This window comes from Anastrepha ludens, chromosome 2 (assembly GCF_028408465.1).
Source record: "Anastrepha ludens isolate Willacy chromosome 2, idAnaLude1.1, whole genome shotgun sequence".
NCBI lineage: Eukaryota > Metazoa > Arthropoda > Insecta > Diptera > Tephritidae > Anastrepha > Anastrepha ludens.
Window position 1 is genome coordinate 93603337 of NC_071498.1, and position 26000 is coordinate 93629336.

Here is a 26000-nt window from a genome sequence, read left to right on the forward strand (position 1 = left end):
AATATCATTTTCTCCGCAGCGAGTTTATTTACAACTATCAACAAAATTTAATTCAAATTTAAAATAGGTATACAACAAATAACTGTTTTTTGTTTTGTTTTTGTGCAAAACGATAAGTTGTTGCCGAATCAAAAGAAGCTTTGGAAAAAGTATATGTACTTTTTTTATTTTCAAAGCATTTTACTTGAAGTGAGTCAATATTTAGTTACTTATTTGCTTATTTATCTGTTTCTCTAAAATGAATAACAGCTCTTTATTTACTACTATATATAATACAATTATATTTCAGAATTAGTTATAGCATCTAACAACCGAATTTTTCTAATTGAGTGAGGTAGCTGTAAATATGAAAGTTTGTTTTATTCTAATTTTTTACATAGCTCCAATTTGGAAGTCCTAAATATGTATTGTAATAGTTTGCAAAACATATTTCGCTATCAACAGGAACAATGAAAGAAAGGGTGGGTCAGTTAACAGAGTCGTTTGGAATATTAATCATAGTATAAATATACATATCATATATTAATATTTTAAAAGTGCACGCAGGAAAATCCCTTCTACCATGTAAAAAGACATCAGTTACCGAAACTCGAGGGCTGTATGATAAATACTGGGCTTGACAAGAAAGAAACAAAACATTTTTTTTTGTAGAAAATATATTTTATTTTTCAACGTAGTCCCCTTCAGCTCGATCGTTAGACCTAAATTTTTTTCCGGCGAGCAATTTTTTCATATTTGGGAATTCGAAATAATCGCTGTGTGCTAAATCCGTGGAATATGAGGAATGAGAAAGTAAATTCGTATTCTAATTCGTGGAATTTTCGAAGTTCACAAGTGCATATTTATTATCAATTGTGAGAAAAAGCAGCACCAATTTCACGGAAAGTTAGTTCTTAAAATTATTCGTACTCATTAAATGGAAATAGCCACTATCTAGCAATCTAAAACTGTCTTACTTTCCTAGCGTTTGTCCCAATATTGTAATTTTATTTATCACTTCTTAATAGGTAACCTCAATTGGATGGACTGGTCTCCATGGTCAATATATATTATATAATGCTTATACGGCCTTCAATATTTTAAAGTTGATAACGAAGGTGCAGTGTCTCCATAAAAGCCTCTTAGCCTTTAGCCCTTTGATAGCCTTTAACTCCGTTTTAATCACTTAATTGGTTTTCTTAAAAAAAAATAAATTTTGTCACTGCTCAGTACTAATTTTTTGTATTATTTTGAAATAGCTATATAATTAAAAGTAGTTATATAATATACACATAATTTAACAGATTACAAAGAGTGAGTGACCTGACCTAGGCCACCAATGTATTATACAGCCCTCCTACAAACATAAAGCAGTCTTCTATACTGATGACGAATTCCAACTTACAGTGGCAATACATCGATTAGGCTTTAGAGGTTTATGCTCCACTAGCGACTTTCATCAGAGTATGTTCGAGATGTCCTGAAAAAGTGAGGTGACTTTTTATATTTCGCGGGTAACGTGCATTTGATTTCGATTTTTTTTAGTTTGCTGAATTGATGCGCATGTCCCGAACAAAGGTTCAACTGTACGGTATATTTATTTTGTTTTTGACCGATACAAAGGCTATATGGTGTACTCAACGACTTTCTGCTATCGGAAGAAATGAGTCAAAGAATCGGCATTATTTGGCCAAAATAATATCATTCATATCACCGAACTTTGTCCTTTTGAGACAAAATAAGGAGTTTCTTAAACTTTTCTGTTTGTTGCCATATTTATTTTTTTATTTTTATTTGTTTTTATTTTATTTCATCTTGGTCTTAACATAAGCAAGACTAAAACGATTAGATTTTCTTATAGAACATTTTTTAATAATTATTAGCTTATTAAATTTAAGTGCGCGTTTGAAAAAATAGTTTCCCTTCCGGTGTTGCGCATTTTCACCATATACAACAAAATTCTCTTGTAAAACTTCTTACCACCGACTAGTTTGGTATAAAGCTTGAAACTAGGATTTGTATGTTTGTTTTAAAAAACTAGGTTCACTTTTGTGAAAAAATACCGAATATTTAAAACACAAAAAAAAAAAATCGCTGGCTGAACCCACATTTTTCTACATATAAAAAATTCTAAAAAAACGCTTTGCCGTGCACATATGTAATTTCATCAATAAGGGGCAGTGCGATTTTAGAAACTTAAAATTAAAATTAAAAACATTTCGCCACTTTTGCAGCTACATTTTTTGTCAATATCTCGATTGGACAGAAATTCAGAGGCTGATTAAAAAATGCTGAAAAATTGTTCATTAATAATTGTTCATTCGCCGATAGTGTCAGCTGTTCGGCAGCTGCGTGTCATAGGTTGGTGCGTGGACACCATTTGGTAATGCCTAGGCTGGAAAGCTCGGGCATGAAATTCCAAGTGGTAGAAAAAGTTTTTTCTAATAGTGGTTGCCCCTCGGCGGGTAAATGCAAACCGCCTTGTGTATTTCTGCGATGAAAAAGTTTCTTTTAAAAAATTATTCGCGGTACGGAAGCGGTATAACCTTGTGAAATATGTAGCTTGGTGCAACACATACTCCATACTTGATGAATACATTTTTGTGTTAAGTCGCGTTTCTCCTGAAACTTGAGGTACGGAGTTATTCCGAGATAGGGGCAGTGCATTGGAGTTTGAGCTCCATTAACTTTTAAAGTGAATTGCATTACTGCATAGTAGAATTCGATTATTCTCTACTATCACTAAATGAAGATAATCAGAATGATTAGGTTTATGCCCAGAGTTACTACAGCCCCGAGTACTGGTAGTAAATATTATATATCTTCAGTAAATAAAAAAACATACCCGAATTTAAAACCATATAAGCAGTTTGAAGAATATTTAATTATAAATTGAGTAGTAGAGTAGTATGCTCTTCGTTCTTCGTCTTGATTCTCGTCATAGATGCATAAATAATTTTGGCGAAGCTTTATATCAATTCTAAGTTAGCCAGTCTTTCTCTTGCTAATTGACGTCAGTTGAAACCACGAAACAAATTCAAGTTCTGCTTCACTTAGTCTATCCAACGCAAACGGAGCCTTCGCCTTTCTTTGCTACGACCAGCAGGCACCGCAACAAATTGCAGTACTCGGAATATTTAGTAGAACTAATTTTTGAAGTACAAATTCTTAGCTTCCAAGCAGCACTAAGCTCGTAGTTGAACGTTTGTTTCACTATTTCTGATACGTGTGCTCGTTAATTGTAATAGTGTAAATCGATTTCCTTCCTCGAAATAAGTAGATAACTGTACCAACTAGTTCCAGTATCAGTAAATTTGTACGACAGTGAAGGGCGTTGTTCACTCAAAACCTACCGCACTAACCTTTGTCCTACAAAGGAAGAAAGAAATTCATATGCTGCTTTGTAGCAACCTTTTACCCCTTTATTAGCCAAATAAAATAATTGAAATTTCGGACCTATGCGATCTTTACATGTATACGTACACATACATACACATAATTGCCAATTGTGGTACGAGTATTAGCTTTAATTTGTTCCTTCGTCCTTCATCCTTCACCCTTCTTCCACCTTCACATGTTTACTGATTAAAAGAACAAGAAACTGTACTCTTCGTTACTATACCCAGCTATAATCTGATGCGTGTGCGTTAGAAAAAAGTGGAGCCACCCAAATATAAAATGAACAAAATATTCTTGAATTCAACACAAATACGAAGTTGCTGCGCCTCATTAAACTATGCACATAAGAAAACTTTTACCCAAGCTGATGAAGTGGATAACAGACAATGATGAAAAGTTAGTTTGTTCGTACTCGTACTTTTTATTGTAGTATGTGTAAAGGATACAGTTGAGCTAGGATGCTAGTGCTAGTCGTCGTTTCAGTGACGTGCGGTTAAAACGCCTTTGGAATTCGTTGAAATGGAAGACTGAACTTGCGACTTTTATTTACACTTTTGTGAATTTGTAATTTGGTGAAGAAATAGCAACGCGAATATTGATTCGAATTAACGATTAGAAATGATTCCACTTTCAAAAAGACTGTGAACTGTAGTCCAGTGTAGTCCATTTCTAATACACTAAATTCTAACGATTTAAGAAAAACTTCATTTAAAGAAACTGAAATAAAACATCAAATACTGACAAATACTTAGCGCACAATACACTGTTCGAAATGTGTTGTCCAGTGCTTCCGGAAAAGTCCTGCATTAGAACAAAACAAAGCGCAACTGTAATTTGATAGACAGCCCTGGTATCAATTCAAGCATACAACATTTGTTATTATAGAAATAAAGCAAAAATAAGTGAACTCTTCCAACTGTGTTCTTTGTTAACCTTATTTCATTTACATATTTGAAAATTCAGATAAATTTGAAAATTAATATAATGAAATTTAGTTCATACATAATTACTTTAAAATTTCTCTACATATATAGTATACTCTGTTTGATGCTTTCTAATTGCAAAATTTACTGATTTTTGGCAGATCTCACTCAAGATAAGCCAGTATTCAAAATTATTCATCCAATTTTGTTTTTGAATAACTTTTTTAATAAATAAAAACAAAAATGGTTTTGAGTGATGTAAATCTTTGTTTCGACCTTTACGCAAAAATGAGTGATGAAAATCCTAAAATTGACCTTTATGCGCTCCACCACCTCTCTGTCTTTGCTCTTGGGTGATCAATTTAGAGGTATTGGATTTTAAATTGAAATAAAACCACGAAAATTCAAATTGATGGGACAACCTTTATTATTTCTGTGTAGACTCATTCTTAATATTTACATATTTCTTAAAGATAATCCTTTTCAAATGTTGGCCGCAACTGCATCGTAATTCGGCCATCGGTAAATACCAATTGTGGATGACTCGCTGGAGGACTTCGGTTGGTATTTCGTGCATAACTTTAGTAATGTTAGCTTTCAATACCTCAATCGTAGCCGGTTTATTCATAAAGCATTTAGGTGTTATATACCTCCACAAATAAAAGTCCAAATGTGTGATATCGCACGATCTTGGTGGCCAACTCCCTGGTTCGAGACGAGAGATAAATTGCTCACCGAAACGAAGATACACTAAATTCATTGTTTCAAATATTGTGGATATCACGGGCTTCAATCTCCAGTATCTAAAAGTCATTTGTCATGGCGCGATAGCGTTCGCCATTCACTGTTCCATTGGTGACAGCCACGTCTTTGAAGAAATATGGGCCGATGATTCCTCCAGCCCATAGGCCGCCGCAAAAGGTTGTTTTCAATGTATGCAATGGCTGATCTTTAATGGCTTCGGGTTGCCCAAATACAGCAATTTTGGTTATTGAGATAACCATTAAGACGAAAATGGGCCTCATCGTTGAATGGTTATGTACACCACAAGTTGGCCTGAGTGCGCGATGAACACTTTTCACAGAGCGTCAATTTTCGTAATACAATTGTACAAATTGTACTCGGTGCTGAGGCGTAAGTCTTTTTATGATGAAGTCTTTCTATGATGAAAAAAAACTTGCAAAAATTATAAATCTTCTGAATCTTAAATCCACCTTTGCACGTGTTTTCGATTTTTCACTGTTCTAAAAATGGTTTTAAATTCACAACAACGACTTTGGATTCAATGGTGCGAGAGCTGTTGGGAAGCTGTTAATGATACTCTAAAGAAAACATCTATTTACGAGTGGCATGAATGCTTCAGAAGAGATTGTGATTCCATCGATGATGACGAACGTAGTGACAGGCCATCGACATTGACAACGGATGAAGACATCAATAAAGTGAAAGAAAAATTGATCAATAACTGCTTAACCACTTAACTACTAGATACCTGGCAGAGGACTTAAACATTGTACTTAATGATTTGCGTTTGCGTCGAAAAAAATCAAAGGAAATTTGAATTTCATGCCAGATATCGTGTTGATACCACCAAAGACGTGATTTCCTAAGCTGAATCCGGTCCAACATTCTTCAAATGAATCAGTACTGAAGGCGACATCTGAGTTTATGAGTACGACACGCAATCCAGACATCTGGCGAGCGGAGAGCTCCGAATGAACCAAGACGAAAAAAACCACATCTTTTTCAGTTAACAAAGACTACCATATTATTTGGACATTGTGAGACATTTACGTAAAACAATTTGCGAAAAAAAAAGATTTGTGGAAAAACAACAAAACAAAATTTGGATCATGAGTGCCACCATTATCTGTGAATTTTTGACCAAGGGCGAAATGAAGCGAGTACCATCCAACAGCCATCGAATTTATCGGGCGTGGCAATTTTTTTCTATTTAATCAAGTCAAAAAACCACTTCGAGAAACGTGTTTCAACAGATGAAAGGCGGTAATCGATGATGACTCTGTTGACTACACCGAAAATAAAGTTACTGAAAGGCTTCGAGGAGGCTGGATCAAACGCTGGGATAAGTGTGTTGTGCTGATGGGAAGTCTTTTGAAGGCAATAATATTACTTTCGAGGAATTTTCGGAATATATTCCGCGAATTCTTAAAGTGGTTTTTCTGCGAAATTGTCATTTTTTATCTCGGACACGTGAGCGGTCACATTGAAAATATTTTTGACGATATAACTTTACTCCCATTGTTTTTTTCACTAAGTAAGAAGCAGTAAAAAATTATTTAAAGTAAACTGTTAAAAATAATTTCTTATTTGGTATGTGAGCATTTTGTTATATTCTGAGAAAAGAGTATGCACAGAGTTTTTGAGTTGATTGCTCTATGTACGAGTATCTAGACTAACAGAGATAAAAGCATGTATGTATGTACATATATATGCATTAATTGGTTTTGGAGGCGTTACCTTTTGAATTTCTCACTGAGTCATAGCAAAGGAAGTTCAATAAAATAAATATTTTTTTATATATTTTCCATAGAATTTCAGACAACAAGAATGTTAAAGATGTTTCAGAAGCGCTGTAACGTGTCACGCTTCAAATACCTAATATTGCGTACACACTTTTTCATATTAATCTTTTCTTTACCAAATTAGTCATTCTATGTAAATAAAGCTCTTTTAATAGAGAAGTGAAGTGAGCTTAACTGTTCCTATCATGGATACCATTTGTGATTATTTATTTTAAAATGTCAATTCATATTTTGTTTGCTGACTAAACAAATTCCAGATGCGAAACGTCAGCAAATTTCTGGTATTATCGATATCTGCAATTATGAATGAATTTGGCCCCAATGCACGATAAGAATCATACTGATATGATAAGAGATAAATAAACGTAAGAATGAATGCAATGAAAGATATGTTCGAGTACATATGTATGTGTAAATACTCAAGAGTAATGCCATCAATGACGCATTCAAAGGGCGATTCGAGTGTCAATGAAAGGAAAAGTGAAAAGACAGGGAGTGAGGTTGAGTGCGTCACGAAAAAATGTTTATAATTTCTGTTTTCTCCCCAAATAGGTAATGTTGAATATAGAGCGTGCCTTTTCAGCGTTAATTCAATATTGCTTAAATAAAGTTGAGAGTCAATACGTTTTTTTTATCTATGTATTCCTCATGATATGAATATCTGTTGTTGGTTGATGCGGAGTATGTTGTTTATTTATTTAAAATTTGTTGCTATTGTTTTTTGTTTTTTTTTTTGTTTTTGCATTTGTTTCTGGATTTTTGCTTTTAGTTTCTGCTTTTGGGTTTTTGCTTTTCTTTTTTTTGCCTTAAGATCCTCCACCTCGCCTCAATTGCTTGCGTATGCTGCAGTTGCTATGAGAGTGAAATTGACTCATTGCTGTTGATTTATATAAAAAGCATTGCTGCTGGTATATGACTTCTCAATTCTTTAGCTGAATCGCAATACGCTGGACGTATTCAGCACCGAAAAATACATACATCATATTTCTTTTTGAGTGTGTCTGACAAGCAAAAGGAGTCACGTACGCGTAGTGTCCTTAATTGGGGTAAGATTTTATGTGTATGAGCTAAATTGTGAATAACTGTTAAAAAATAATAATAAAAAATAAAAATAAAAAAGAATTAATTTATTGCTGTTGGCAAATTTGGAGCAAAAAAAGTGAAGGTTATAAAAAAAAGAAAAATACCAAAGCAATTGATCGAGGGATTTACGCAAAGTGGTTTAAGCAGCCATACCACTAGTCGTTTGGACAAACAACAATAAAAAAAGTAAATATTTACATATATGTGCATAGGCTTGAAAATGTAAACAATATAAATTCTGAGAGTTTGTGATCTAAGCCAAATATATTAACAGTGTGCATCCAGAGAAAAAATTCTCAAGCAAAAATGTGTTCGTTGAAAACATCTGACCATTGTTTATAAAAACAAAAAAAACATATTTTTTACTTGTTTATAAGAGGAAATATTTGTGCCTTGTTTATTAAAAACAGAAAAAACAGTGACTTAAAGTAATATACATTTTTTGATAAATGTTTCTATGAAAAACCTAAAAACTATGGTTGAATAAAAGTTTAATACAAAATGTTGCATAATTAAAAAAAATATTTTCTATAAGATTACTCATACTCTACAAATAAAAAATTAAACGAAATGTGTGCTCATCAATGCATTTATTGTGGAAAAATCCACGAAAAGGATTAAAATTAATTTATCCTTTCTACCAAAAGTTTTTAATTTTTGATCGGGGTTTTTAGATAAATATTTATCCCAACAACAAATCGTTTTCTATAAGAACTCTACTGACAGCCAGTGACATACGAACATATGTGTATTCTACAAACGATTGTTTAATAATTTTACCAGCCCATACTAATTCATTCATTTTAGAAAAAATGCTTATCGGCATTTGCCTGTAACCAATAAAAAAATTGAAATTATCTACAACTACTTCATAAAAACTTAAGGTGCAAAAGCATATACGCTTAAAAACAATCATAGCGATTAATTTTAAAAATAAAATACATTGAAAAAAAAATGTGTCACTGTAAACTACAGAGATGCCATAGGTATTGATGATTCGATTTCCATTGGTGATATGAAATACCAAAGAAAAAAATAAATAACTAAAAAATAAATAATACGCTGGATAATGAAAAAATGCCATGAAACAGCTTCTCATAAAAACAACGCGCGCCAATCAGGTGCAGCAGCAAACTTTATGAGAGGCGCACCCGAATACCTGGCAAATGGATGCAGAAAGAGCAACTACTTTAATTATTCATGGCCTACGTTTCAAATTTAGTTGCTACTTAAACTGGAATTGCAGTAATTCACGCTTACGACCCACCTCTTATAAATCTGGTCAACGGGTGCTGGCTCCTTCACACGAGTGGTTCGAATAATACCTGTTTAGGAGTCTGAATCGTTTCAGTGCTAACCAATTCACGCTGGTTTTTTCAAAAAATTCAAAAAGAATAGTTAAATAGTAGCTCGGAGTTTTATCCAGCGAAAGCCACTGATAACATGCGCAAAATATCGATTGATTCATGGTCTGAATGATGCGCCTTCCTGCTGAACTCATAGGTCTTTCAAGCTCAAGCTTTAAATTTCAACCCATAAAAGTTCAGAAACACTCACTATGCGGTGCTCATATTCGACAGAAACGCTGTTTCACGCAGCAGTTTCGAAAAACAAACACAAAAAAAATGCTCTAAAAGAACTGTATCAATACTCCAACTTTGCACCAAACGCAGCCAAATTGAGTGGCTTCCCGTCATTTACCTGCATTTATTGCAATTTTTGCAAGCTAAGTGGTGGCTACAAATATTTCAATTGCATTTGTTTGCGCCTGTGAGCGGAACCAATTGACAGGTAGGGGTACGCTGTAAAATAAAATTTAATGCTAATATGACTATCCACTCTCACAGAAAGTTGTGGATTATCCATACTGCGAGTTGGATTTGGTGCTTTAAGAAATGCGTAAAGTATTATAGGGTCCACTTGCTAATACAGATGGTAAAGTAAAACAACAGCGAAAGTAAGCGAGTGATCGCAATTAAATCTTCAGTCAGTGCACCATTTAATTACAGAAATGAGAAATGCCGTTTTAAAATTAAAATTAAATGCGAATCACGCAAATAAAATCGTTTATCTAATAATAATATATAATATTTCTTCTTCTTTTCATTGGCTGCCTCCACTCCTTCCTTCTACACTTTTCTGATTTTTATTACGGTGGTCACATTTGATTAGCTTTGGAAAAATATCGCAAAGTTTTTTTGATAGATTGTAGTAAATATTAGGCATGTTGACACGACACCATATAATGTTGGTCGCAAATTTTTACGACTCGCTAAAAAGACTACTGTTGAGAAACATGCATAAAATACAAATGAAAAGGAAGGAGTAACAACAAAGTGTTCACAAATATTGTGTACGAGCGTATCAAAGTTTGTGCTGATGAAGTAATAAATTAATACCGGTGTGGCTTTAGAAGCAATTGATCAACAATTCATCAAGGTTTACGGGTAAACCAAATTTTTGAAAAATTTTTCGAGCATACATTGATATATTCTGCATATTTATCGATTTTAAAAAAGCGATTGATAGTCTAGACAGAAAGCAAATCAAACACTGTTTCCAAAAACTTGGGGTTCCGTTGAAACTGATTGAACTGGTTCTTTGCACGTTGAAGAATACTACCAGCAAGGTGCTAGTACAAGGGGAAATGTCTGAACCCTTCCAGGTCCTGTCTGCTGTTAAATAAGGAGACGCATTGTCCGCTCTGATTTCCCACCTTATGTTGCACACAGTTGTAAAAGAGATTAACTTGCCCGGAACAATATTTAACAAAGATTTTCAAATATGTACTTATGCTCATTGGCAAAAAACAAAAACAAACTAATTCGCATAGTAAAGCTGCTATAAACAAAAGCAAAAATTATAGACCTGAATGTCAAGGCCGAAAACACTAAGTTTATGTTTCGCTCAGCACGTAATATGGATGCCAACAAACTAGCCATGGATGATTTTGTTTTTGAAAATGTAAATGAATTTAAATACTTAGGATTCGTTCTTTCAGCGAGTAAAGACACATCAATTGCAATAGATGAAAGAATTAAATCTGCTAATAAGACGTACTATACAAATATAAAATTGTTCAGATCAAAGGTTTTATCACGAATGCAGAAAATCCAGATGTATAAAACTTTGATACGTCTGGTTCATACTTATGATGCTGAAATCTGGACACCGAAAGCTAATGATATAAACCAGCTATTGCAATTTGAAAGAACCATAATGAGAAAAAGGTCCTATTCGGCTTGAAAGCGGCACGTGTCGCAGCCGTTATAACAACGAAATTGAAAACCTTATTGGCGGAGAAAATGTAATATATTTTATTAAAGCGCAGTGAATTAGATGGAATGTCCACATCATAGGAATTCCCATCGAAAGAATCCAAAAAAGGGTGTTTACTTTGCGTCCAGTTGGAAGAAGAAAGAGAGGCCGACCAAGAAAGAGATGGCTTGATGACGTAGAAGCAGTCTTAAAAGAGATGAACGTTCGTAATTGGAGAAACGAGGCTAGAGAGGGACTGAATTGGAGGAGGATTGTAGATGAAGATATGGTCCACCACAGACTGTGAAGATAAGAGAGAGAGAGGGGAATAACAATAGTTTTCAAACACTTAATTATGATTTTCAATTTTATTTTTTTATAATAAAGTTATTTAGTAAAAAAGTTATTCAAAATCAGAATTGAATGGCTAATTTTTCTCCACTTTGTGGAAGTTTTGCAAAGTGGCTGCCCTATGTCCTCGATAGCCTCACGAATTCCTTCTTGGAGGTCTTGAATCGACCCTGCGCTGTTGGCGTAAGCCTTCTCTTTCACGTGGCTCAAAGAAAAAGGTCACAAGGTGTTAAATCACAAGATCTCGGTAGCCAATTGTGATCACCTCTTTGAGAGAAAACACGGTCCGGAAACTTTTCCCGTAAAAGAGCAGTGGTTACGTTCTTGTGTGACACGTAGCGCCGTCTTGTTGAAAATAACGTTGTCCATATCAGTACCATCCAACTCCGGCCATAAAAAATCGTTAATCATCCCTCGATAGCGATAGATAACACCTGTTATTGGGAAACCCTTTATTAAGTGTATGATTGGCACGCATAGGAATTCTTGTGATTGTATCAACATTGCAAGTTGATACAATTTTTTTTTAAATTTACTTCGTTCTGCTATAAGAGCCATATAACTTCTATTTTAAACTATGTACAAAATGTTGTTTAATAAAGTGCAAAACTGAAGTGGCTCAGTAAACGCTTTGAGTTTTGCAAATTTTGTCATTGCTGACGTTCTTGACGTTATCAACACAGACAGAAAGGAAAAAGTGCGTAACATCGTTAACAAAGTTGGATACCTAGAATTTTTTGGAAAATCTTAAATTAAAAAATTAATAGTCAAAACTTTGCCATATATCGCGCTGCTATTACTGTAAACCAGGGTTTTAAACGAATGCAGTCAAAAGCTCTTCAATTACTTATCAAATTAGAACTACTATATAGGAACTTATAGCCCACTATTTATGTTTACCAGCAATAACTGGTCGAAACTGTTGTCTGATAGACGGCATCTGCGTGGTGCATTAATTAGAGGAACAAACGAAAATAGTCTTTTCATGGCGACTGAGCTAAATAGGGGTGCATTGAATTAAATGTATGCTCTTTTAATAGTGAAAAAGCGGAAATGACGACTCTAGATAACTGAAAAATACTTCAATGAGAGACTTCATTCACATGACTTCTGAAAGTGACTTCATTCAAGTGATAGTCTAACAAAAACAAACTTTAAAGTGGATTATTAGTACCAAAACTTTAGTCTAACTATGCCATAAATGGCTCGATTCTTTTACAACTCTGCTGCAAACTCAGGTATAAACCATATCATAGTTTCAGCCAATCTGAGCCAATCATTCGAATGATACGAATTATTGAAAGATTTATAGAACCGTGAAGCTTGGCAAATGTTAGCAACTACCGAAAAAAAAAACTGAACGCAGACATCTATCCCATTCAAACAAATTCAAATGAGAGATGGGAAAGATATGAGTCAGATTTTTTGTAATTACGCATTGATATTCGGGACTCTAATTCATTTTTTATATAGTCTTTGGCAAAAGATATTTCATGACTGTGTGAAATATTATGTTTCAACATATCTTGCAGAAGCTTCTATCAAATTGGCTTAATTTGGGGTTAGGGGTAGTCAGAGGTCCGAAAAAATAATGATTTTCAATAATTTTTCTTTGCTGGTCAATTGCTTTATTTTACAAAATAAAAACATAACATTAATACATCATGTTTCGACTTGACTTAAGCAAAATTTCAAAAAAAAAAAAATTATGATTCTAAAAGTTTTCCCTGTTTGTGGGGAGGCCGTTTCTCCAGAAGACCCTTGCGGTGATCATCAGAAGTCCTTGGAGATTTATCTAAAATCAATCGGACAAGAGAAACTAGTTTTATTAATAGATAACACAGTGACAGTATTAGAAAAAAAAAAAAAAATCTTAAAACTCACACAACTCTATTAATTTTAATTCAATTACAGTCAAATATAGCTCATTCGACGCAAAATTAAATTTACTATAACAGTAGTGTACTAAAAAATATCCTCAATATCGGATAATATCGTAAAAATTATGTCAAAATTGAAAAAATAGAGAAAAAATAAAAAAATTCCAAATACTTCCGTCTACAGTCTCGTCAGTTGTCATTTCAGAAAAATTGTCAACACACTGTCAAAAAGGCTTGTTTTTGTTCTTTCGAACTAAAAAAAAACAAATTCGAAATCGGATGGAAATTGGCGAAGTTAGGAGTGATTCTTCACATCAACCTACTGAAAAACGGTTTTATGGCCATAAAATGAGATTTTGGGGGTGTATTGGAAATTTCTCCTATACCATTTTGTTTAGTTTTTCTATAGCCACAAGTTGTGCTAGGTCTCCATAAAAGTATATTTAATTTTTTTTTTGTCACACAGTGTAATCTTGTTCGTGGTTCAAGCTTTTTTTTAATTAATAATATGGAGACCTCAGAAAATATTTTTCAGATTTTTGAGAAAAAACTGACACTTAATTGTTTACAAAAAATCGAAATTTTTGAAAACAATCCTTCGATAAGGCACGAGTTTTCTATGTTTTTCAAAAGCAGTATTAATTTTATTGAAATCTATCTAGCGGTTTTTATGTTACAGTGATCAGCAGTCCAAAAAACATAGTTTTGAGAAAAACGCATTTAAAGTTTTGCTATCGATTTATGTAGTGTCCGAGCGCCCTCTGTTAACTGTTGAATAACTTTGTCGGATTTTAAGATATTATACTTGAAGAAAATGCAAAACAAAAAGTCCATTGTCTTGAAAATAAAATAGTGCAAAGAGGTACTAAAATATTTTGTGAGCTAACCTTTCTCTTCTAGTATTTTGATTTTAACTTAACAGATAATAAATCTATGCTTAAAGCTTCATTGAAAAATTTTGTTGCCCTAATCATAAAACATAATGAGTTTCATATTTAAAATAGACGCATTCATATGTAAATAAAATAAATGTATTTAATATTTCTTTCTTCGTGACCATAAATAACTAAACGATTTTGTGGGACAAATTTGTATCTCCATAAGTTACAACCTCAAATGTACGCTTCAGAAAAGCAATGGTAAATAGTGCAAAAAAGACTATCGAGAAAAACTTTTTCGAAACATACTTATGTATATATTTTTAGAATGTACTTAAGAAAAACATAAAATATGCTACCAGTTGCTGGCATTTTTTTCTGCATAATATAATGGGAAATGCTTAAGTGCTTTCTTGTGAATAAATTTCTTGCCAAAGTCAATAATTTTTACTTTAGCTTTAGCAAATATGCATTCGGTCGTGACCAACTTACTTAGTGTCAAAGTACTTGAGTACGTAAGTAAGCAAGGGGTGTTTTACCAAAAGGATAGAACTGAAAACGAAAACAGAAAAAAAAACAATATTTCAGTTTCTTTAGCTGATCCTTAAAGTTTCTAAATAACTTTGAGCATATTTCGATTCGATGATTATGAATAATATTTCAGTTTCTTTAGCTGATCCTTAAAGTTTCTAAATAACTTTGAGCATATTTCGATTCGATGATTATGAATATCATTTGGTCAGTTCAATTGCGTACATATCTGCAGCATAACTGGTCTTACTTCCCCGGTTTTTGGCCTTCAAGCTAGTCGTAACTGATTTATCAGTGACCTTACAATTATAGTTCGAAGTAGTGAAATCTTGCCCATTTCTCGAGTTGATTCAGGTACCAACATTTTTAGGCTAAAAATTATATTATAGTTTTTCCTGTGTAGCTGCGTCTGAGTAAGTATTGTCTAATTTATTTCTCAGAGAATTCTGGAAATTCAGGAATTAGGAGTTTGTTTAGGGAATCAAAAATACCCAAAGCGATTATCTCTAGTGCTCATCATTGAGAGCAACGTCAGTTTCAACCTCGTTTTCAAAACTTATGGAAGAGTTATGCCTCCAGGTCATAAACTGTACTAATAGTGCATGGTTAGGGATGAATCAGTAGTTTCTAAGTCATTGTCTGAAGTTGACATTTAGTTTATTTAAAAAGCTTTGACGTCAAAAGTGAACATTGTCACCTAACATGGAACATTCGGCTTGGCGCTGTGTGAACAAACATTTACCCTGAACATTAATTTTGGAAATAGATTTTCATTTACATTATTTCATAGAAAAAAAAATGTTAAGAAAAGGCAAAACCATATCAGATATACTTATCAAAAGTTGTGTATATCTCAAACAAACACCTCTTACAAACTCTCAAAAATTGTGTAAAATAACCTGCCACTGCCATTTGCTTTCCATTAACTTTTCCACGTTCCGCGCAGGCATTTCCAAATAACAAGCACTGCCGCAAAGCGAAGTTATGCAATTCAAACTTTTTCCATGTACACCAGAATATTTGGCGGCTGTCGCGGCGAAATTAAAAAGTTAACCAAACAAATCTACTGACATGATGAGTGAAAGCCCCAGTTGTTGCGGTTAGTTACAGTGCCAAATTCCAGCAGCGTTGGTAAAACACCGAAACTTGCTTTATATATATTACAAAACTTTACTTTTAAGAGAAAAGTAAAAATATAAAATAACTAATAAAGAAATGATGTATCTTATGAGAAAACACAAATGTGCACGAGTTTGTATATGTATAGCTTCCCTGCTGGGAATTGTATCGTCCGTTCCCTTTTAATTCAAGATTGTGCAGGCGTTAAGTAGGCCTCGGCCAAGTTTGGTTTTTTCCAAACATATCAAAAACCTTGTGTAATAATTGAAAAGATTTATAAAAAAATATACATATTTTGGTTTTGAATCATCTCGTTAATTTTTTTGCAAAGTTTGGTTAAAATTTGTTAGAATTATAATTTCGTCTGAGAAGACCCTTACTGAAAGTTTTCATAGAATATTTTTGTGGGAAATTTTAACCTTCTTTATGATATTCCACAAAAATATGCGCCATTAAATTTTATTATAGACTCCTAAAGACAATATTAATTGTACTCATATATGTAGTCGACGATTCTTTTCAAAAAAGTTAGATCAGCTTTAGACTTAGTTAAGAAATCTTCAATACACTTTACAAAAAAATATAATGTTGGGCTGCTGGACAGTTTTATTGATGATTGAGTATGTATTATTTTTATGAGTCGCTTTTTATAACACAAATACTCTCCGAGGTTTGCCATAGCTTGTCTAGGGGCGATGGCTATTAGAAACAACTTTTTCTATAATTTGTTGTTACATGCCCAAGGGTTCGTACCCAAGCACATTCGAATGGTAGTCGGCGGCCTCCGACGAAACCAAAAACACATTCGAAAATAAATCGGCTTATGTTAAAAAACTGAAGATTTAATAAGTGAAACAAAAAGTGACAGTGGCAACATTTATGACTTCTTTTTTTAATATTTTAGAAAAACAATCAAATTTCTTTCAAACCGATTACCAGTAAAGTGTGTGATTGTACTAGAAACACTGTGGAGGTTTGGTTATGGTCTGGGGCCGTATATTGTGGAATCTAGGGTAGGCAACATAGTTTTCACCAAGCCTACAATGAACAAAACTGACTATTTACAATATTACTAGCACTTCGTTTTTTTTTTTGACAATATTAAATAAATAAATAAAGATTGAGACTATCAGAAATCAGAGTATTTCAGGAGCCCAAAGATACTACGCAATATGACCAGAGGACCATTTGCAACAAAGAAAACTGAGCTAAAATCTCCTCATACATAACAAAAGACAATTGAGAAATCGATTGGCAGTAAATAAGCTGCTAAAGTAAAATAAATTATTTATATTATTATATTATTTTTTATAAATGATTATATTACACTACTAAGACAACTAACAACATAGGCTATGAGCCTATTTACATAAGGATGTCAGTAAAAAGAATGCCGAGACTGTTTTTCCATCGGAGCTACGCAACTTATTAAATTTTTAGACGTACGCTACTATATTTTCGAAGAATGTTTAGATTTACGTGAGACAGATTCGTTTGAACAATCTAAGTTGTATGTAAAAACTTATTTCTTTTATAAAAGACTCAATTTTTTGAGGTTCACGTAAATCAATTTTTCGAAATATTTTCGCAGTATTATTTAAATATACTGCGTTAAATAACTATTCACCAGTATTCAATGACAACTTTTGATAATTTGTTCATTTCTCATTTAATTTTAATAATTTTTGTGTGAGCATATAATTCATTTTCCTACGAAAACCATATAAATAAAAATTTCATGCTTTGTACAAATTAAAAAAAGTTTCAAGTCATTTTGAACTTCTTGCAAGTGGTCTTGTTCATTTTCTTCATATATCGAAGCCTCAACATATTCTTTACGTGAAAGAAAACACTCAAAATAGTCAGCATACATTTATGTGTTACTTGAAAGTTCAAATTTTTCTACCAAATTTCATGGGGTTTTAAATTCCAATTCTGATTAAAAATTGTTAAATTTGATGACGATTTTAAATTTTTTTAATTTTTACAACCTTCGACATTTGAATTAATATGGTTTTTGTAGAAAAATGAAATACATTGTCATGAAAAAATTATTAAAACTAAATAAGAAACAAATAAATTGTCAAAATTGGTTAATAATGTCTGCTATAGTCAGTTAATGCGTGTTTAATAAGTTTTGTAATGCTGGTGAACAACTTTTTTGATGAGGCACCCTAATGTGCATAGTTTTTTAATGTAATGAATATTTCTTATTATATTATGACGCGCAACGACCTCAGTAATTTAGAAACTTCTCAACTATTTTCAAGTGTGTTTTGTTTTTGTCTATTGTTTATGAAAAGTTAATATTTCATTTACAAACCTTTTGACCTGTTCCCCATGAAGTAAAACTTTTAGTGCAAATAAACAAAAAAAAAAGTTAGTGGTTTCCTAAAATATTATTATGTATCAAGCTACCCGTTTTATTTCCAACTTTGCTACATCCAAAATGCTCACGGAAGATGAGATAAATCCTAAAGAGTACAAAAAAATTTTCATCAATTCATTTTGGAGTTTGGAATGGCTTAAGCTGATAATAGCATTTCAAATTGGCGCTTGAAGGAAATTGGTTTATTTTTTCCTGTAAAATTTGAAAAATTTTAAAATTTTCACTCTCAGCGAGCATTATAAAATAATTTGTGGTACACAAATATTTCTTTAATCAGCCCTTCTGAACCCAAACTAGAAATGACCAAAATTTAGTTAAGTGAAAAGAAAATTAGTTTTCGGCATACAGAAGGAATCATTTGAAAGCAAGTAAAGTAGTCAAAGTGTAAGTGACAAGCAGTTGACTGATAGTGCATTTAACGTGAAATTAAAGTCAGCCGAATTTCTTTCAGGGATATTTCTCATGAAAATAAAGATGTATAAAAAAGTAGAAATTGCTAATGTACTTCCACAAGTATATGTTTGTAAGCTGTATAGGCCTGGAAGTTTAAGTAAAATTGAGTGCAGTAACTAACCAAGCAACCACAACAAGTAATCAACCATCACTGCCAGAAATAGGGTGTAAGTAGAAAGCGGCACTAAATTTACATATTTATCTGTAGAACTCAAACTCATTTATTTCTATGCTTTTTGCATTTTTCTTTTTGTTTGTCTCTGATTGTTAGCGGCTGTGAGGTAAACTTCTTAATGGTGTTTGTGCAGGGGGGTGTAATTCTTCAGCTGCCACTTTTATTGCTTTCTGCATATCTAATAAGCGAATGCACACATGCACATAGGCAATCACATGGATGAGTATATTTGTACATCATGTAATTGCTAATCCGACGGTTAATAAAAAATATACACTACAAGGCAGACATGCGACAAGCAATTTATATGTATAGAAAATGGTGATATGCTCATGAGAAAATGAGGAAAAAAAAAGCTTAGAACGTCAACTGATAAAGGAGCCCGTATTAAATATAATATATGCGATTACTAGTAGGTGCAATACATTCCTTAGACTCATTTTATATAAAAAACGCTTTTGCAGGGATTACACAACACTTTGTGTGTGCGGTGCACGTAAAAACACACTTAGGATGGCTGGTTCACTTTGGTATCACTAAGTAGAACAAGACTTTTCTTCTTCTTTCTTCCAGTGATAAGTAGAGTTGAGTAGTGGGGTTTAAGAAGCGTAAAATATTCTGAACTTTCGCCATATTATGGCTTGCTGCTCATGCAAAGAAGTATTTTTTAAAGAGACCGGTGCCGCATCAACGCTCTTAATTTATAATAATAAGAAATTCGTTCCAATAACACCGTACCTGGATTGTGAATCTTTTTTGTTGTAAAGGTTTTTATAGTTGATCTAATTCAGTTGGGGCGTTTTAAATTAAGGGATGCTCGCGTTTTACAAGATAAGCTTCAGTTGCCGAGATATCAGAAACGGTTTATATTGAGTTTGTAGAGAGGTGATGTATACTTTATAATTCACCACATTCTAAAAAAAACTATGCTATACATTCTAACAAAATCGTACAAATAATTGAGTTAACTTTTGTTGTTCATTTGCAGTTACCGGTGGAAATATTAGTAATTATACATCGACATATTATTGATGAGTTATCAGTTGTTTTCACTTGTTTTTTCGTTTTTAATAAATATTTTTTATTGAAAAAATAACATCGTTTATTTTTATTGCCGGATGTGAAAATACAGAAAATTTATAATTATAATTTAAAATAGGCTCTTTACAATTTGTTCAAATTTTTTTTTACAATTTTTAGCGAAAAAAATACTTGTAAAACAGAATTTAATTTGTTGCAGTACATAGTAAATAAATGGCGGTACTTCACTATGTACTGCAACAAATTTGTCTATTACTCGATTGAACTAATTTCAATATTAATAATTCTTTCTTAAATCTATTTTCCCGTAAATAGTACGAATAAAGAACCTTTTTTTATTTACAAATCAGCCATTTTGGCACTTACTAACAAATATCGAGAATTTTAACTTTGGAAATGAGCCTGAACACTGAACAACACATTATGATACATAATCAGTGGCAATCTTAATACTTTATCTATCTCTGTATCGTTTCCGATTTATATCAATTTTTGTATTTCAATAAACCTTCCCTTCGGCCCTTATTTAATCACGATTTAGTTTGTGTTTATATGTGGAATTGTTTTGAAGAGCTTGGGAGTTTAAAATGTTAATAGAAAACAGAAATATTGTTGGAATGAATTTTTTTATTATTATCTAGATGATAATATTAGATATTAGTAGATAAATTCATGGCCTTCTTATTTTTTGAAATGATATCCGCCATATGTCTGCCGCGGCTACGAGTTGCATGGTCTAATCGATCAGTCCAATTTTTTACTACCTCTTCCAACAATGCTAACCGTATGGCATCAATATTGGCTTAAATATTGTAGTAAATCAAGCTGTAACGCCAGCTCCTTTCTCATTTCGAAAGAAATAAGGTCTGATGATGCCGCCACTTCTCTATGAACTTCGCGAACAGATTAATTTGTTTTAAATTACATCTCCAGAATTTGGAACCGTTATTCTGTTGTTCTGCCGTTAAACGATTACCGATGAAGCCATATTCAACAGAAATGTCAACACAGTTTGCCATTCTCAGCTGTCAAACTAAAGTTATCGATATCGATAGTACTCATGCAGCTAAAAAAAACGATACAAATAAACAATATAATAATAATAATAATTTGTTAACGATATGGTACTGCTCTTGTAGCTTTATAAAAACGTATGTAGGTCTGTATTTTGTAAGTAATAATCACATTGCACCTATTTCCATTGCGTTCACTATCGCCAACGTCCGTCACGACGTATGAGTAATATTCACCTGCAGCACGCATTCAAAAAGTTGCGTATACGACGGGATGCGCTTTAAATGGAAATTATTATGAGAGAAAAATACGTAAATAACTTTTTGTTATTAAAATAGTTTGTTTGTAATCTAACGTACGTATTTATTTGAAAACATTTCTTTCAGAGGCAGCATATAAAATTCAGCTCAAAACTTTTTAGACCAACATACACCCTTACACGCCCACTTCTATCTTGCGACAAGCGCTAGAGTTTAAACGCACATAGGTAAACATTGTTTCTCAAAAGCACACACACCTACAACGATGACCTGGTTTAGTGGCGTAACTACGTCGTGTGTCAGTGATTTCCGGTGTAAGCGGAAGTGTCACGGCTATTTGTTTTTGGCATGTGCTTTGCTGTTGATTGCGGTGCCGGTGAATGCACGTCCCAAGGAAGCGGAGAGCGATATTGTCGTACCGCTAGACGAGGGAGTGCCGCTGAGTGAGGAATATGGCGATGTAGATAATATTGAGGTAGGTTAACAAGAAGTGCTGTGCATACATATTGTACATATATACATTCACACACACAAGCAGGTGGGTGCTCACGCATTCGCCTTAAGCTTTATTGAATTACATGAAATTAAAATTTTCTGCTCAAACCTTTAGTTTCATCAAGCTAAAATTATTGATGGCATATTAAAGGAGGATCATCCAGTTATAATGTACAAAGAGGATTTTGTTAGCGAAGATTTTGGTAAATTTGTGCATATAATTTAGTTTTTTAATTCGTACCGCTAATAGTTATAAAACATTTTATACATTCACTTATAACAGTTCCCAAAAAGAACAAAACTCATCGCTTGCGAAAACATAAAGATCCGGCGCACCGACGTCGTCGTATTGGTGATAATTCTGCCTCTGAGGAATATCATCCGCTGCAGCCGGAAAAAATCTATTTCGATATATTATCATCAGCGCCCATTATCGCCTCAGATGAGTCGAAGGCGGCCTCGTCAAAAATGCATGTAGAAGTAATTTCCTTAGCTGATGCTGACTCCAAACTGGTAGAGAACAAGGATGAAGTGAAGCGCGTGCTTAATAAGCGCCCAAAGAAATTCCATCACCGTCGACAACGTCGCGACACCGATAGAAACGGGGATGGTGCACATGTGGTGCAAAAGCGCAATCCATATTATAGATTTTCAAAGGTTTCTACCAACGCCAATAGCTTAAGTGGTCCAGCACACATTGCCAACTACTATCTGCCTAGTTATCCACCAGCAAAGCGCTTTGAAAAGTGAGTACTTCTTAGACTAATCTGTTATTAAATTTTTTTAAGAGTACCTCAAATTAGCGACTATTTATACCGAAAAAAACTATAAAACCCTAGCAAATACATATATACCCTAGCAAATGTACATAAGTGGCTGCTGAAACAACTAGTCACTGGAAAGGAGGGCATATCATAAGGATTTTATATTTTAAAAAGACTCGAGTATTAATTTATACATACATCGATGTACAAGATAATTATATTTGACCTATCTCCTTTGCGGACTTTGAGACAAAAGAACACATTTTGGGTATCTGTGCATTTTTGAAACTGTGTGTTAAGAGTTAGATGTAGGTGCTCGCAGACACTCGAGAAAGACTCGTAAAATATTCACTGTGTTCCGTGATCCATCCAAGACTTCTCCTGCTAATATAATTAAGCTCAGTTAGCGTAAATTCGTATTCCGTATTGCTTTTGGATATATACATATTTAACTGGGAAGGAGAGGAATTGTAGAGATAGTGTTCGAAATAAAATTTGATAATAAAGTCCCTAAACCTAAATGAACTGCATAAAAATCCTACTATTAGAGAAAGCAAACAAGCAATACTGGTTTTTGGGGAATTAATTTAACGCAAAAAAAGTCACGATTTCTGTTATTAGAACTACTTTTTAGGTGAAAAATAATATCGAAAAAGGACTCGTGCTTTATGGGAGGCCACTTTTTTTTGTTTTTTCGCCTTCCACAAAAATAAATAAAGTTTTTTCATTGCGCGGCTTATGAGCATGCAGTATGTGAATGACCTTGTTAATGGTCATAGAAAATTCAAGAGGAATAGCATATCGGTGGCAATTGATAGGAATGCGTGGAAACAGCATTTTTATTTCGACCTTGCATTGAGAATGCAGTCTCAATGACATACGACATTATTTTGTTCACCAGTTGGACTAGTATTCCGCAAACAAATAATTGGGCATTCCGAATTTGAATAACGAATTGTGCCGTGGCATACCGAGAAGATTCAATGGATTCAAAGACTCGATGGGTTAGTCAACAACTACGTCCCCATTTGTTGCGCTACCAATATATTTGTGGGCAATTGGTTTGCCTGCAATTCGTTCCTGAATTACGTAGTTCATTGCGCTAATGATTACTGCCAAAATGGTACCCTCAGAAATCCATTTAAACATTTTAAGGTTGGTGGTAATTTGGGACAAAACCTTCAGAATGAGTTATCCAACAGATTACACAACGCCACGAAAATTCAAAGGAAATGAAATACATTCTATAGTAGCATCAATTGGCACTTAACATTCACCATTGTTCAAAAGCTCTTTTGAAAATATGACTGCCGCTGTAAAAGCACGTGCATTCACAAATCTTTAATAGGTCGATCAAGTCATTTCGTATCATATAACCTTTAAAAAAGACGAAGTTTTTCCACTACGGCGCTACCTATCGAATCTATATTTTCTTATTCTTTTGCGAATCCTGGCCTTTCCTAACAGAATTTTATAATTATTTTAATTATAAGTTATAAGCCTAAACTTTTTTCCAAATACCGTTAGTGTCCTTCTAATGGGGGCGCCTAGATGTTATTTCAAAATAAAACATGAAAACATTTAGATTATTTCAGGTTATACCGTTTTTATTCAAAATACGGCTCTACACAATTATATGTGAAAAATTGCATTATTTAAATGCCCACCATGCGCAGGTCTACAGGTAAAACCAGCTAAACAGTCGATTCATGAATGTTTAATTCTTCAGAACGTTGAGATATCGATGTTGAAGGTTGTTCAGCAACACTTTGCGCTACAGCAGCAATATTCTCAACAGAACGTTCAGTTTTTGATCTATATGTCCTTTTTGTATATTATCTCCAATGGAACCATTTCTTTGAAATTTTTTCACCATTCTTTGATTTGTTGATCCGCTCGGACGATTATTTCGCACAAATTCGATGTTTTTTAAAAATCGACCATTTCCGTTATAAGATTCAATGATGTTAACGCGTTGTTCCCTTGTGTAAAATTGTATATCTGACAAATCTCAAAGATGGCATAAGACATTCATCTAGAAATTATTTATTACTGACATCTTGGCGTCATTTTTAAAATACCCTCTCTAATAAAGAAGATTTAGAATTTTTCTCTTCCAAACAATTTATTATACGAATGTGGTCACCTATCTAATCCTTTCTAATACTTTATTAATATTTTTTTTCAATCCACATCCAGACATCCAGTTGCTGGAGAATACTTTAACGGCCCCATCAATGTCATTCAAGTTGCTACAAGATTTGGTGACCCCTCCAATAGGGATCGTGTGGTTTGGCGCGATTACACGCCAACTAAAAATCGTAAGTACCGGAAAAATTTTCATCATAAATGCTGATATGTAGTTATATACTCGTGCATATATGCCAGTAAAAGAGTACTAACCTCTTCAAACTTATAGCCAATCAACGTTTAAACATCACAGTTGGACCCCCTGCACCGCTATTTCCTCAACGAACTACACCTACACCATTGCCAGTTGTAAGTAAGTGCCCAGTTTAATTTCTTACATTCGTAGTTATTTTACATTAACAAATTTTTCTTTTTTCTCATTCTTTGCAACCCAGCGAGTGGGCCCGTTAGCAGACCCCAGTCTAACTTCAATGGTGCGGGATCTATTCCTAATACCATAGTCACAAAAACGCCCACTCGTTATCCCACAGCAGCTCCACCGACACAATCTTCCTCCACCGCCTGCGTTTGGGCCATCGCCAGCTGCTGTACGCCCAACGAGCAAGCTGTGCGGTATAACTGCTTCCAACGCTATGGTTGTAATTTGGTCTTTTGGAATTTGAATCCTTGCGCGGATAATATACGCGACAATGTTGTCAATTATCTGAATCAACAATTCGAATAATATGAAAAGATGAGAAGCGTAACCATAGTTTAGTTTGTAAGTTTAAGTTATTGTGTTTGTTTTGTTTTAATTATAAATTTTTGGATTTTTTTAATTAATTTTAAGTTTTAGTATCTGGAGAGCTCTGTGTTTTTTTAATGTGCTAATTTCTCAACATGTGTATTATGCAGCTATGCAAATGTATTTAATGTAAGCTTTTTGTCTAGCGTCTTCCGTCAAGTCTCAAACGATGAATTTGAAAAAAAAATATATAATATATATATTTATAACATTGCTGATGTATCATTAATTTCTATATGTCGTAGGTATATCTAAAAAAAATTTCGTGTTGAAAAAGCGTAGCATGCCCGCCTTTCGAATACCCTTTTAGCAGAATTGAAATAAAGTTATATGATCGGTCTATTTTAACAGAAAACTTACTACTATTCTATTGAAAAGTTTTAAAAATTGCACGGCCAATCCACCAACCGTTGGAACTTCAACCATATACAGTGTTATGCACAGAACAGATTCGCCGGTAAAATATTAAAGAAAAAGTGTGTAAGTCTATGAAATGAGACTTTCAGCTATTATTCCATAGATGTCGC

General features: G+C 33.5%; 1 protein-coding gene across 2 annotated transcripts; it reads left to right on the forward strand.

The window, feature by feature from the left end:
* Window positions 1-7763: 7763 nt before the first annotated feature.
* On the forward strand, window positions 7764-25684 carry LOC128854776 (uncharacterized). 2 transcript variants are annotated; one of them, XM_054089155.1, is made up of 7 exons: window positions 7764-7893; window positions 21406-21754; window positions 21890-21977; window positions 22058-22520; window positions 24738-24859; window positions 24958-25037; window positions 25124-25290. In XM_054089155.1, exons 2-7 carry the CDS (start codon window positions 21545-21547, stop codon window positions 25187-25189), a joined length of 1029 nt encoding a protein of 342 aa, XP_053945130.1. In that variant the 5' UTR covers window positions 7764-7893; window positions 21406-21544; the 3' UTR covers window positions 25190-25290. The 2 variants fall into 2 exon arrangements, with proteins under 2 accessions (XP_053945130.1, XP_053945129.1); XM_054089154.1 differs by having other exon boundaries at window positions 7766-7893; window positions 24958-25041; window positions 25124-25684.
* The last annotated feature ends 316 nt before the right edge of the window (window positions 25685-26000 follow it).